This window comes from Ceratotherium simum, chromosome 40 (assembly GCF_057802395.1).
Source record: "Ceratotherium simum simum isolate JZ-2026a chromosome 40, ASM5780239v1, whole genome shotgun sequence".
Classification (NCBI taxonomy): Eukaryota; Metazoa; Chordata; class Mammalia; order Perissodactyla; family Rhinocerotidae; genus Ceratotherium; species Ceratotherium simum.
The window spans coordinates 5,082,676-5,098,126 of NC_141939.1; the positions used below are offsets into that span (position 1 = coordinate 5,082,676).

General features: G+C 41.5%; 1 protein-coding gene across 1 annotated transcript in view; it reads left to right on the forward strand.

The window, feature by feature from the left end:
- The window catches only part of VWA3B (von Willebrand factor A domain containing 3B), a 188,826-nt gene that overhangs the window by 61,867 nt on the left and 111,508 nt on the right, over positions 1 to 15,451 (forward strand). The window contains 4 exon segments of the mRNA XM_087426182.1: positions 146 to 342; positions 7,220 to 7,374; positions 12,654 to 12,792; positions 14,103 to 14,234. Coding sequence (XP_087282308.1) covers positions 146 to 342; positions 7,220 to 7,374; positions 12,654 to 12,792; positions 14,103 to 14,234 — 623 coding nt within the window.

The following is a 15,451-nucleotide window of genomic DNA, read 5'->3' on the forward strand; positions in this document are numbered from 1 at the left end:
CCAGTCCTGCTTTGGAAAGCATGCTTCCTGATATGAATGTGATCTAACAAAGAGCATGTTCCAGCTTGGTAAATATTAAGTTGAGGGTGAAATCTGAATGGCTTGTGTAATATGAATGGCTGATGAACTGTGATTCCAAAAATAGAATCAGGAGCAACCTCTGCTGAGAGCTACTCAAATCCAGAGGACACTTGGGACTCTAAGAAGTGGCTACAGAAACATGGCTTGAAAGCCCAGAGGCTGTCATTTTATGATGTCCTTGCTGACTGCTCCTTCCGCCACGCTGATGGAGTTGTTGATATAAAAGCCAAACCAGAGAACGAGTCCGTGCAGACCAGTGCGGTAAGTGGAGTGAACTCCTGGGCAGGGCTGTGGCCTTCTCTTGATGCCCTGGGGGGTAAGGCCTCCCTCAGACCAGAACCCCGGGCAGGACCAGGGTTGAAAGGCAGCATGGAGGGAAACCAGCTTGGATTTCCATGAAGAAGGATGCCCCTTCTGCTTTACACCTTACACTTCTCTGAGTGTTGCTTGTGGGAGTGGAGATCAAGTCTGGGAATGGTTTCTAGACATAAGCAAATTATATGATAATTATACATAAACCAGGAGCTGGGCTTGTAGAAATTCAAGGCATTATGAGTCTCAGAGTTATTCAACACTATGTCAAAAGAGAAGCCCTTTGTTCCCCAATATGGAACAGAAGAGAGAAATGCTGGTGACTATGCCCCAAACAGGCATTTCTATGGTCTTCTTGTATTGTCATTATTTTAAAGATACATTATTCTAGTGACTACCAGTCAGCATTTAGTGGATTCCCAGTAAACATAAAATCAGATTCTCTAAGGGGTTATAGTAGGGGAAGGGTATGTATTGAAAACTTTTGAAAGCTGTAGTTCCATTGTGTCAGTGGGTCTGAAAGGAATATAACTTCTCAAAGTGCCCAACTCTGGCTCGTGATGGAAAGATAATGAGCTATAGTAGTGGCTCCTGAACTTGAGCGTGCATGAGTCGGTGAGTTTGAGGTGGGGCCCAAGAAACGCATTTATAACAATCTCCAGATGATGCCGAAGCTGCTGGTTCAGGGGCCACGCTTTGAGAAAAACACTAATGAGTAGCACAGGACCCAGAAGACTGCCAAAATTTTGGAATTATTGAAAGACTAAAAAGTGGCACAATATGAAACAGAAAATAGGGATAAAATGAATATTCTGAATTTGTAAAACTGAAGGAAAGCTCTTCTAGAAGGTAGTAAAGGCCCAGATACACACTGTGAAATGAAGGCTGAAATGCAAGCAACAGAACAGATGTCCGGATAATGGCAACCCAGCAGAGATAGCTGGGAGGGGCAATCAAGGTCGTTCCCAAATGCAGTGTCACTTATGTATTCTCTAAGGCTCTGGCTCAATGTCAAGATCATCCCTGGGATGTCTGTCAATCCCACAGAAGTGAAACCCTGGTCTCTGACACCCCTTCTCAGGCTGTCTGGCCCCTGGGCTCCACACATCCTCCCCAGGAAGGGCTCTTTCCTTTGGGGCTACATCAGCCATGTGATGTTGTGTTTTTACCCTCTTACTGCTGTGTTTACAATGAACTGCAAGGAGGAAAATATAAAAATTGAATTAGAAAAATGCAGAATTGATGCAAGAGTCGTTTCCTGGCTTATCTACCGGGATGCAGAGTAATTGCTACAGTGCAGGGAAATCTCATTTGTGGATTCCTCCCCCAACACAGTGTTCTGATTTCGTGGACATTATTCAGTAATGTTATTAGTTCAGGAAATCATACATAACTAAATTTTCATTTTTTAAATACATTAGGCCCTGGGTATTTAAAAATATTAATCCCTGTCCATTGAACATAGCTCACTGTGGGCGCCTGTCCTGCAGGTCTGTCTCTAACACTGATCTTCTTATTCCTTCTTGATAATTTTAAGTGAAAAATTACAGGGACAGTTTGAAAAGTTTGGCTTATCAATGGGACTTTTACCTCAAATTTCTTGTGCTCACAAGTAATAATATAGTAGAAGTTGAGAAGTATACGGTACAGCTATCCTCTTTCACAAATGTTGATGAAAAAGGGACAATTTTATTTTTAGTATTTGGGGCTACATATCTGAAACTGGATTCACACCTAAAATTGCAATGTGTATAAGGTCGGGTGAAACTGAGGCTGTGACAGAGGTAGGTTATTTAGGGTTCCCCCAGACTCCCACTGGCAGGACCCCTTAAACTTTTAACTATAAAAACGGGTTTGTAGGTATGGATCCAGAAAACTCATTTACATGGGGAAGTAAGTGACTAACAAGGCCATGCTATGTAGCATTTCTAAGATGGATGAGCAGGTGGGAGGAGGCGACAAAAATGCATTTCAAATTAGAGAATTTCAGGCAAAGCCTAGTAACTTGATATTTTGGGGCACCCTGAAATCACATTGCATTCGTGGTTGCTTGTGCTGCGTGTGCACAAAGCCAGCCCTGATGTTGAAACACCCACTCTCGTCTCACCATTTATTTCTCTAACAAGTATTTATTGAGCCTTCACTATGTACCAGGCAGTGTGGTACGGTGGGAAGTGCACCGGATTTGGAGTGAGAAGACCTGGGTGTCAATGCTACTTCTACCAGTGACTAATTATGAGATGTTGAGCAAATAATTGAACCTCTTTGAATCTCACTCTCCACATCCATAAATGGATGGTGTCCAGTCCAAATAATAAAGTGCATGCCTGAGCACAGTGCCCAGCACTTAGGAGACGCCCAGTGGAGGTTACTTTCCTTCTTTTCTTTGTTACAAACATTGTGAGTCAGAAATGAGCATTTGTGGAAGGCGTTTACGCTTTGTATACAAGGTGAATATTCGTGCTCTTGTTTTGCACATGAGAAAACGAAGTCACAGGGCCTCTGAGAGGTTAGGCAGGTCACCTGCCATCTCACGGCAGGTAGCGGCAGGTGGAGGTCTGAGGTGGAACTCAGACCTGTTGAGCTCACACTGTGCTTTTCCCATCCTGACACTCTGCTGCCTGACACCTGGATTTGTGAAACTTGTGGTCTGGTGTGTTTCTATTTAGGAGTGCATAAGGCACAGATGGGAAATGCCATGTGACGGGATTGAGAGTGGGGAGAACTCTCTTGTGTGACATCGCCAGAAGCGTGGTGAGAGTGAGGGAGAGGACGTCTTTATCCTTCCATCATTGCACTGCGGTGGAGGTGTGGTTCCCCTCTGCCTGCCTTGGAGGACTGATCTCATCATGCCCTTCAACCCTGCTCAAATCAGTCACCACTGGACCTCTGAATTCTCATCCCTGTGTGGCCCTGACATTCCTTCTCTGAGTGTCCTCCATTCTTCCCTGACTCCTGAAATCCCTCCACCGAGCCCTCTGGAACTAGAAGTCATCAGCAAACCCCCTATAGCCTCCCGTGCTCTGAAATGTTCCCTTCGCCTGCTTGTCTGGGTTCTCTCTCTCGAGGACCCTCGTTTCTCCTCCATTCTCCTGTAGGCCAGGAGGTGGGTGGTGTTCCTCCTTGTTCTTCTTTGCTGCTTCTTGATCATTCTCCCTCCCTCTTCCTATGTCATCAGAATGTACCACCTGCTACACCTCCTGTGGCTGTCACCTACTGAGCCCTAGGTCATCTCTGTCAACCCTTGAAGTTTATAGCTTCTGGCTTGCTGTCACTGGCTCCAACTTTTTAAATTCTTAGTGATGTCAATGCCATGTGGATGACCCTTCCTATACCCGACCTTTTATTTCTCTGACCTCCTCTCTTTCAATGACTTCCTCCTCCCCTCCATCTCTATCACTCCTGCCATAGGCACCCTCTTGTTCTTATTACATTAACTGTGTCATCATAACCCACGTAATCAATTCCAGAGGTCCCACTCTCTGACCACTTTTCTTTAGGTCATTTCCTCTACTGCCCTAATTCCACCAATCTTTCAACCCCAATGGGATATACAGTTTGTTGTTTCTACCACCTTTTCTCTGTCCTCTCTATCCCTTTGTCCCTCTCATGCATTCTCAACTACTTTTCCCCTCTCGTACAATATTACACTCATCTGGCAAAATCCCAACCCTGGTTAAATCCAACTTTCTGCCTTTTCTGCCTTGCACCTGTGCATTTGACTGCAGTAGAGGAACCTGGAGAAAAACACACAGCCACCATGCCTGTTTTCACTTTACATTCACGACCTCCAACTTCAGGCAGATCTTTTGTGCTGCCCAGCAATCCTACTGTGCTTTTCTGGTCTACTCAGACTCTCATTCTCCAAGGTGTCTACCTTCTCCTTTGTCCTCGACCTTCAAACACCTTCTCCTCCATGCTCACTCTCTGCAGACGACCTTGCTTCCCAATTCATTGAACATTGAAGTGAACATCCATGAACATCTACCTGCACATCTACAAATCCCCCAGCATCTGCGCATGTGTGTTCTACCCTTACTTCTTCTAGGGTGGCTGAATTGTTCTTGTTTTATCTAAAGCTAACCCCTCCCTATGTGCACTGATCGCTATCCCTTCATTCATTCATTACTCCCTCTTTCTGTTCTGTATTGTCAATATTGTCCTCATTTCTAGATCTTTCCCATCAGCATACAAACGTGGTGTTATTTCTCCCATCTTAAAAATACAGTTTTTTGACCCCCGCATTTGCCGTTGGATCTTCCTCATTGGCCTCATTTCTCTGCTCTTCTTTAGAATTCAGCTCCTCAAGCGTTTTGTACATTCCATTTCTCCTATTTTGCAGTTCTCCCCTGCTCCCTTGAATGCACTCCAATCGGGCACAGGCCCTCTATCCATCAAAACCCGCTCTTTCCGGGGATACCTGATTTGCTAAATCTGGGGTCAGGTCTCAGTCTCTTTCTTACTTGACCTATTATCAACATTTTATATAATAAGTTACTTCCTTGAAATTCTTTTGCTTGCAGAAAATATGCTGTCCTATTTTTTCTCCTACCTCACTGGCTGTTCATTCTCAGTTTTCTTTGTTACTCTTTCCCGCGTCCCCAGCCTCTAAATGCTGAAGGGCCTCAAGGCGCAGCCCTCAGACCTCTTCTCTATCTGCCCCCTTTCTCTGGGTGATCTCGTCCAGTCCCATGGCCTTTAATACTGTGGGCATGCTGGTGACTTCGAGTTTAAATCTCTAGCCCCTAGTCCTTCGCTGGTCACCACCTGACGACTTGCCACGTTACTGGGATGTCTAATAGGCATCTCGAACCTAACGCGTAAGCCACTAAATCCTGATTTTCCCCTTCAAGGCTGCTCTCCCATAATCTTCCTCCTATCGATTTATTGCAATTCCATTTTTTTAGTTCTCTGGGCCGAAAACCTTAGAGTCATTCTTGACTTCTCTCTTTTCCTTCATACCCACATCTGACCTCTCACTAAATCGTGTTGGTTCTATCTTCATGATATATGTGTAATTCAGAATCTGACCACTTCCCACCATTTCCACCACTACCCCTGGTCCATGCCACCTAACTGACCTGCTGACTCCTTGCTTCTGCCCTTGACCATCCACAGTCTGTTCTCAACAGAGTAACCGGAGTTATCTTTTAAAATGATATAGTTTTAGAAATTAAACTTTAAAACTATGAATAAAACTTAAAATTATAAATTGTGTCACTTCTCTAAGAGAGTGGATCTTAAAAGTTCTTATCACAAGAAAAAAAATTGTACCTGTGTGGGGATGGATGTTAACTAATTGTGGTAATCATTTTGCGATATATGCATATATCAAATCATTATGTTGTATACCTAAAATTTATACAATATTGTGTCAATTATATCTTTAAAAAATTATGTCACTTCTTGGCCCTGTGGCTTAGCGGTTAAGTGCGCGCGCTCCGCTACTGGCGGCCTGGGTTCGGATCCCGGGCACGCACCAACGCACCGCTTCTCCGGCCATGCTGAGGCCGCGTCCCACATATAGCAACTAGAAGGATGTGCAGCTATGACATACAACTATCTACTGGGGCTTTGGGGGAAAACATAAATAAATAAATAAAATTATAAAAAAAAAGAAATTATGTCACTTCTTATGTTAAGGCCCTTGGATAGTTCCTTTTTCACTTGGAGGAAGAGACAGAGTCATTACCATCAGCTAGCATGCTTTGCAGAATCTACTTCCTGGCCCTCCTCCTCATACTTCTCTAGTTCGTCTCGCTCTTTCCCTTGCTTACTGTATTTTGGCTACACTGGCCCTCCTAAAATTCTACAAACATGCTAGACAAACTCTTACCCCAGGACTTTTATATTTGCTGTGTCTTCAAACTCCGCTCAGACCTCCGTATGGCCACACCCTTTGTTCCTGCAGTTCTGTGCTCATATACCACCTTCTCTTTGAGGCTTTCCCCTTTTAGTTTTAACTTGTCCCCACCCAGACCCCTCTCTCAGCATTCTCTCTTCTCCTTCCTTGCCTTATTTTTCTCCGTAGCATTTGTCATCATCTGACCTGCTATATAATTACTTGTTTATTACCTGGCTCTTCCCCTGTACTGTGAGCTCCATGAAGGCAGGGATTTTGGTCTTTGTTCATGGATTGTATTCCTGATGCCTAAAAGAGTTGCAAGCGTGGAGTAGTGCTTGGTAAATTTATAAATTGGTTGGATGAGTGATAGAGAGTGACAGACCTCATGAAAGCTCTTTGTGGGAAGGCCTTGTCCTTGGACCACTTCTGTATGTCCCATAGAGGGCGCTAGATGTGGAATGGGGTTCTTGGCTACTTCATTTGGGTCTACTTCCGTTGTAGTAATAATGGAAAGATGTTTTGTCTGAGTCTCAACTGCCACCTCCTCTAGATGGTCTCCCTCACCCTCTTGTCCACTGTGAACTCTTTCTTCTTTGCCAGAACTTGCCCAGTTGTTACTGTCTCAACTCAGCACTGGGTACTGAGTATCTAGTGCCCTGCATTGCTAACTTTCTATGTGTTTGTGTGTGTGTGTATGTCTGTGTTGGAGTGTGCATACAGTGTTTCCCTGCTGGAAACATTGCCTCACTGGGGCACATATGGGATTGCTCATATCTTCCTGACATCATTCATGACATCCAGCACAGGGCTTCATATGGAGCATGCCCTAGTACATGTTTGGTTGAACCAGCAGTTGAATGATTTTATGGTGGGAATGAGTGCTAAGAGCTGTATAAATAAGGCAGAGATGGAGGTGCCATCTGGAGACTTTTCTTCTTGGAATGGTTTCTGAGTGGCTTCTGTCCTTTGTCCTTTCCTTAGGAGACCAACAAGAAGACAGTCCATGCAAAATACTGCAGTAGATTTGTCCATGCTCCCTGGAAGGACGGGAGTTTGGTCCATGTCTGCGTTACCAAGGAGAAGTACTCACGGTACAGTGAGAGAATTCGTGCAGTCCTGGCCCGGATCCAGAGGAGGTGGGTGTATTTGCAGGAGGGTACAAGTGGTCCAGTCTCTCTTGAAATTGAAATCAGCTTGACCTCTTGATAAAGGCTCAACCAGGAGAAATGGTCAATAAACATTTTTAAGTCAAGGTTGCCACCTGTCGGTTTGCTGGTGGCCTTGATAATAACAGAGGAGGATGTTTAGATTCAGATTCCAAAGCTACCTTGATGCCAGTGCAGACTCTTAAAAACAGCAAACAATGATGTAGTTATCATGTTGGTTGTGCATCAGTGTAGGAGGCTAAGGAATGCTTCTGCTCATGTCTTGCATTTTTTGTAGGCCACAGGTATATTGCACACTGTGTTACACCTGTCCTCTGTAGTCTTGAATATTACATTTCAAGGCAATATTACAATGTTGTGAAATATTTAAACACAATGGAATGATATATATAAATATACGTATTTTAGAAATCAGCTAAAAATAACTTCATGTGATCCCTCTCAACCCTGCTGGTTCTTAAAATCTTATAATGCTCGTGAGTCTCATGTACTAATGCTGTGACATCAACATCAGTCCCATGGGGCTAATCTACCTTAATGCTTTCACCTCCCAAATGCCAGGGGACAGCTTTAGACCATGAAGACCTAATCCATTTAGGTGCGTGAGCTCTGAGGACAGATAGAGCTGGATTGTAATCCCAGCTCTGCCCCTTGTGTGTGACCCTAGGCATGTTAGTTAATGTCTTTGTGCATTGGTTTCCTCATTCATAAAATGGAAATAATAATGCCATTTATAAATGTGTTCTCTGGATTAGATTAGCCACTAAATATAATGAGTTTAGGCTGGTACCCAGCCTGCAGTAGCCGCTTGAAAATGAGAGCTCCTCCTTCTATGTTTTTTTGTTCTAAAAGCACATGCCGCAGACTCCTGTCTGCTCCCTTATTAACTCTCCAGAGCCCCAGCTTCTCAAAACCAAGCTGGTGATAGGTTGCTCAGAAAAAGTAATATTTGTGTCTGGAGTCTTCTCTGCTTATGGTTTTGGGCTTGACTTTTGGGGAGAGTAGTTTGGATTTCAGATCTGGGAAAAAGGATGCTGCTTGAAAGATACCCCACCTGCCAGCTGCCAGGTCTGTTTATCCCTCTCCTCCCACGAGGAGGTGGGGAGTTTGTTGGGGAGTTTTCTCTCCTTTTCTATTTTCCAGAAGACTTGGTGGAGAATTTATATTATCTCTCCATTAAATGTGTGTAGAATTCACCATTGAAGCCATCTGGGCCTGGAGTTTTTCTTTGTGGAAAGGTTTTTAACTATGTATTCAATTTCTTTAAATGCACATAGATAGAGCTGATGTTGGTCCTTTAGGTCATCTTTATTTTCTAATCAGTCTGGCTACAGGTTATCCATTTTATAGATCTTTTCGAAGAACCAGCTTTTGGTTTAATTATTTTTTTTCTCTGTAGGCTTTTCTCCTTTCTGTGTCATTAATTTCTACTCTTTATTATTTCCTTCTTTCTCCTTACTTTGGGTTTAAATTTTTCAGATGGATGCTTATATCACTGATTTGAGACCTTTCTTTCTTTCTAACATAAGCATTTAATTTTATAAATTTTCCTCTGAGTACTGCGTTAGCTGCCACTCACAAATTTTGATATGTTGTATTTCATTTCATTCATTTCAAAACGTTTTCTAATTTCCTTTGTGATTTCTTCTTTGACAAAACGGGTATTTGGAAATGTATTGTTTGCTTCCCAAGTATTTGTGGATTTTCGTGATAGCTTTTAATTTCACTGTGGACAGAGAAATACTGTATGATTTCAGTTCTTATAAATTTACTGAGACCTGTTTTATGGCCCAGAATATGAAGAAAAAACCAAATTCTGCTTTTGTTGGGTGGAGTATGCTAGAAATATCTCAGCTCAAGTTGGTTGATAGCATTGTTCAAGTCTTCCATATTATTACTGAGTTTTTGTTTAATTGTTCTGTAAATTATTGACAGAAGAGTGTTGAAATCTTCAATGGTAGTTGTGGATTTTTCTAATTCTCTTTTCAGTTCTATTTCTTCACGTATTTCGAAGTTCTATTAGTAGGTGCATGTACATTTAGAATTGTTGTGTTCTCTTCATGAATTGACTCTTTTATTATTATGAAATGTCCCTTTTTATCTCTGGTAATATTGTTTGTTCTGAAATCTACTTTTTATGATACCAATATAACCGCTCCAGCTTGCTTTTGATTATTGTCTGCATGTTTTATCTTTTCTCTACGCTTTTACCTTCCCTTGTCTGTCTCATATTGAAATAGATTTCTTGTAGACAGATATATGGTATTATTTTTTTAATTCAATCTGACAATCTCTACCTTTTCTTTGGGGGGAAGGGGGTGAGGAAGACTGGCCCTGAGCTAACATCTGTTGCCAATCCTCCTCTTTTTGCTGAGGAAGATTGGCCCTGGGCTAACATCCATGCCCATCTTCCTCTACTTTATATAGGATGCCGCCACAGCATGGCTTGACAAGCGGCGTGTTGGTCTGCGCCCGGGATCCAAACTCGCGAACCCCGGGCCTCCAAAGCAGAGCATGCAAACTTAACCGCTATGCCACTGGGCCAGCCCCTCAATCTCTGCCTTTTAATTGGAATGTTAAGATCATTTACATTTAATGTGATTATTGATTTGGTTGGATTTAAACCTAAGATCTTGCTATTTGTTCTCTATTTGTCCCACCTGTTCTTTGTTCTCCTTTTACTCTTTTTTTTGCCTGAATATTTTTTTTTTTTTTTAAGATTTTATTTATTTTATTTTTCCCCCCAAAGCCCCAGTGGATAGTTGTATGTCGTAGCTGCACATCCTTCTAGTTGCTGTATGCGGGACTCGGCCTCAGGATGAACGGAGAAGTGGTGCCTCGATGCGCACCCGGGATCCAAACCCGGGCCACCAGCATCGCAGCGCGCGCACTTAACCACCAAGCCACAGGGCCGGCCCTGCCTGAATATTTTTTATGATTCCATTTTATCTCGACTATTGGCTTATAAACTCTACTGCTTTGTTTTGTTGTGTGTGTGACTGCTTTAGCCTTTACCATATACGTCTTTAACTTATCACAGTCTGCCTTCAAATAACATTATTATTTTCATGTATATCATAAAAATTCTACAACTTCCGTTCTTCCTTCTGTCTTTTCTTTTCTTTCTTCCTTCTGTCCTACACTTTATTTCCACATGTTTTAAACCCACAATACATTATAAACTATCAATTATCTTATAAATAGATTTAAAATGAGAATAAATGTATTTTGTATTTATCCACATATTTGATATTTCTGTTGCTCTTTCCTCTTTTGTATAGATCCTAGGGCGGGTCTGTTGGTAATGAATTATTTCAGCTGTTTTAGTCTGAAAAACTCATTAATTTACTTTTATTTTTGGAAGATATTTTTGCTAACTATTGAATTCTAGGATTGCAGTTTTATCTTTCAATACTTTAAAAATCTTTCTCCGTGTCTTTTGGCTTGCATGATTGATGATGGGAAGTCTCCTGTCATACTTATATTGTCTCTGGCTGCTTTTAAGATTTTTCTCTCCATCACTGGATTTCAGCCTTTTTAGTGTTATAATGTGCCTTGGTGTGTGTTTTTAAATTTTTATTCTGTTTGGTTTCTTTGGACTTCTTATATCTATGGGTGTATTGTTTTCATCAAAATTGGAAAAATTTAGCCATATTTCTTGAAATATCTTTTCTGTCTCCCACTTTCCCCTTCTTCTTGGTCTCTCATTACACGTTAGACTTCTTGATATTGTTCCATAGGTTACTTATTCTCTGTTATTTTTTTCAGGCTCTCTGTGTTTTATTTTTAATTGTTTCCTATTGCTATGTTTTTCTTAAAGTTCCCTGATCTTTTCTTCTGCTAGGGTCTAATTTACTGTTAATACCATGCAGTGTATTTTTCATTTCTGTTATTGTATGTCTCTAGGAGTTCCCTCTGGGTCTTTTTTTTGTATGTTGCATTTCTTGTCTCATTCTGTTCATACTTTACCTTCTTGAACATATGGATTATGTTTATAATAGCCGTGTAACACCCTTTTCTGCTAATTCTATCATCTGTGTCATTTTTGGGTCTGTTTCTGTTGATGTATTTTTCTTCTGGTTATGGATGATATTTTCATGCTTCTTTGTGTGTCTGGTAATTTTTTATTGGATACTAGACATTTCGAATTTTACATTGTTGGGTGCTGGATTTTGTTATATTTTTTACATATGTTCTGTGGTGCAGCTAAGTTACTTGGAATCACTTTGATCCCTCTGGGGCTTGCTTTTAAGTTATGTTAGCATTGGTCCAGGGCAGCCTTTAGTCCAGGGCTAATTTGGTCCTACTACTAAGGCAATACCCTTATGAGGACTCTACTTGATGCCCCATGTATTAAGGAGGCTTTCCACTCTGGCTGGTTGTAAGATGAACTATTTCCAGTCCTGTGTAAGCTCTGAGGGGTTGATCTACCTACTCCTTTTTGGTGATTCATTCCCTGACTTCGGTAGTTGCTTCACACACATGCCCTGGTCATTACTTAGCCAAAATCTCGGGGCATCCTTCTGCAGCTCTCTAGAGTGCATTCTCTCTCCCTTTCTTTCTCTCTGTCTCCATCCCTTCCCACCCTCTCTCTCTCTTTCTATGCAGTAACCTCTTCTTCAATATTTTGCCCTACAAATTCTAGTAGCTTAGGCCTTGCTGAACTCTGAACTCTGTTTCAAATATTTTTTCCATCTGCAGCCAAGAACTTAATTTACATCCTGTGATGGGAGCCTGAGCTTTGAGCATGAAAGAGTCCTCCTCATAGAACCACCTGGTACTTGCTTATTATAGGGACCTGGGGTTGGTTGAGACTATCCATAAGCTTCCCTGAAGCTTCAGGAGTGTGCTGACATTACTAGCTTGACTGCAGTCAGTAGAGTTAGAAGAACAAATGGTCTGAAGTCATAGCTGAGGCTTCAAACTATCAGATGACTGGAAGTAATTTACTTTTGGCTTTGGAACCCACTATTGGATTTAGTTTGCTGTCCTATCAATTTTCCTAGTTCTGTTTTACTTGGATTGATGATGGATAGTGGGTGGGGGTAAGGGGGTGGTAGTGATGAGGGAATCAGCCCAAATGTAGGGTTTTCTACTGGAAACCCTCAAAGCAAGTAATCCACTCACAGAAGTTTGTGTATAAACAATAAAGCACAGCTCTGGCCTCTGTAGATGTATCATTAAGTTCTTAGGAAGATGCTCATTGCCATAGGCTCTAACCATTCACTTTCAATCTTTTTCCTGCCTAGGATTAAATGGCTACAGCACGGGAGTCAAATGCTCTTTGGAAAAGTGTGTAATGATTGCGTCTATGTTCTCATTGATACATCTCACTCAATGAAGGGAAAACTGGACTTGGTGAAGGACAAGATCATCCAGTTTATACAGGTTAGATGGAGCTGTCAGGTTCATGCGTTTGGGGGCCTGTGCCTCCTGAATACATCTCCATCAGTCATCACCTGCAGTGGTTATGAGAATTACACGGGTAAGGTTTGCACTCAAAAAGCCATAGGAAAGCCACTTTAGGAGAAAGCTCTCTTTTGCCTGTTAGAGAGTTATCAGTTCTCCATAGCAAGCAGACCTTTCCTATGGTGGGTCGTTTCTGTAATGCATGTGTTGCTAAGGGAGTTTCTATGTCCATTGCTTCAAGTTTTCTCTATCCTGAAATCTGTGGTGTGTACATACCTCCATTGTTTTCTAGAGACCCTTCAGCTTGGCGTTTTTGTTTTAATTTCCAAAGTTTATTAGGGGTGCTGCGTGCACTGGCCCCGGAATTGAAGTACGAGAGGAGTGTAGGCTGATGATTAGGAACCTGCAATTCTTATTCTACCTGTGCTGCCTCTGAGTTGTGTGACCTGAAGCAGATTGCTTACGTTTCCTGACTCCTAGTTTCCATACCTATAATGGGTATCATAGTACTGTGATGAGTCAGTGGTATTTGTGTGAGTATTAACCACAGAAAATAATTGCGGGGAGTATTGACAAATACAAAATACAGTTTTTAATTTGATAAATCTCTACTGGAGAAATATGAGCTGATGGAAGGCAGATGAATAGATACGTAACGGAATAATAGCCTTACCAAAAAGATGATCACCAAGATGATGACATCATTTCGAATTTCTTTTCTTTAAGCTGATTGCACTTAGTGTGCTTATTTGGTATACCATTTTTTTTTATTTTTATTTTTTTTTAATTTTTAATTTTTTCCCCCAAAGCCCCAGTAGATAGCTGTATGTCATAGCTGCACATCCTTCTAGTTGCTGTATGTGGGACGCGGCCTCAGCATGGCCAGAGAAGCAGTGCGTCGGTGCACGCCCGGGATCCGAACCCGGGTCGCCAGCAGCGGAGCACGCGCACTTAACTGCTAAGCCACAGGGCTGGCCCTGGTATACCATTAATGTCAGTATTAAAGACAACATTTAATGTCACATTATATATATATATAACTTATATTTGATATATATAATATATAATCATACATATATACATTTGTAAATGTTAAATATCCAAACTGTGTATAAATTTTATTTAAATGCCTTTTGTACCAGAAAAGATTTTCTCTATTGAATGTAATTTTTAGCTTCTAGAACTGAAAATAGATCTCATAGTGATTAAAATTTATCAAACCATGACCCGTCCTAACCTTTTCTTACATTTGAGTAGGTTTATGCTTAAAGAAAAATTGTCTCTTACAGGAACAGCTGAAATATAAAAGGAAATTCAATTTTGTGCAGTTTGATGCTCAAGCAGTTGCATGGCAGGAAAAACTTGTTGAAATCGATGAAGATAATTTGAAAGGGGCTCAGTCCTGGGTCAGAGACATGAAGGTAAGATGCAGGCTAGATCTGGGAGAAGAAGCCTGACGTGATCACCTGCTGGGTTTATTCGCAGGATAGAAGTCATGAGAAAGTGCTTTGAGCCCCAATGATGGTAGTGGCTTCATGTAAATGCTCATTTTGTTTACAAAGGTCACATTAATCCAGTCTCATTAATCAATATCTTAATGTTTAGACAAGCTTCTATTCACAGCATCCCATTTCCAGATCTGCCCTGGGCTCATGTCTCAGCCCCTTTTCGAAAAAAAATTTCAGAATATAATTTTTTTTGTACTCAAACATTCAGATTTGTTCCTTCTGAAACCTCATTGTTGTTGTAAATGATATATTGCAGCTATTTTTAACAGTGGACTTTGTTCAAAAATAATGAACTTGTAGAAACATACAGTACAGTGTGAGTGGTTAGGACTGAAAGCAGGGAGAGAGAAAGGGCAGCAGGGTATGTATAGTAAGGAGGTGAAATAATTTCTTCAGGCCTGCGTTTTACTGGGAGACCTTTAAAGCCACTGCTCTCGGCATTTACATAGACTATGGGAAGGATTTTCCTTTCCTTAAATTTTCTCTTGTCTTGAACTTATCTTAATTTTAAAAGTTTTTTTTTTTCCCAGAACCACATAGCATTCTAGATATTTGAGATACACGAAAATTGAGACTAAGGGCTCTTTTTAAAAGGTCAAATGTAGATCACAAACATCTTTAAAATAGTTCAGTGCCTGAGTTTAGAGTCCCAGGTTTGACAAAAGCCACAATGGACATTAGCAGAGCTCCCTGGATGTCAGCAGAGCAGGGCCTGTGCTGTCATTGGATGTGCTGGAGTTCCCTTGGGATTTGTTTTTTAAAATGAGAGAGGGAGGGCAGGCCCCGTGGCTTGGTGGTTAAGTGTGCGCGCTCCACTGCTGGCGGCCCAGATTTGGATCTGGGTGCGCACCGTCGCACCGCTTCCCCGGCCATGCTGAGGCCGCGTCCCACATACAGCAACTAGAAGGATGTGCAGCTATGACATACAACTATCTACTGGGGCTTTGGGGGGAAAAAAATAAATAAAAATCTTTAAAAAAAAAAAAAAAGAGAGGGGGAGAAATCTGTTCTATAAGAAATAATGATGCCTGTAACATTTTGTCCTGACTGGCCACCTTAGCCTGGGAAAGAATATTAAATTCATACCCAACTTGTTAAATTTCCAGGATTAACCAATGAAGTTACTTGGG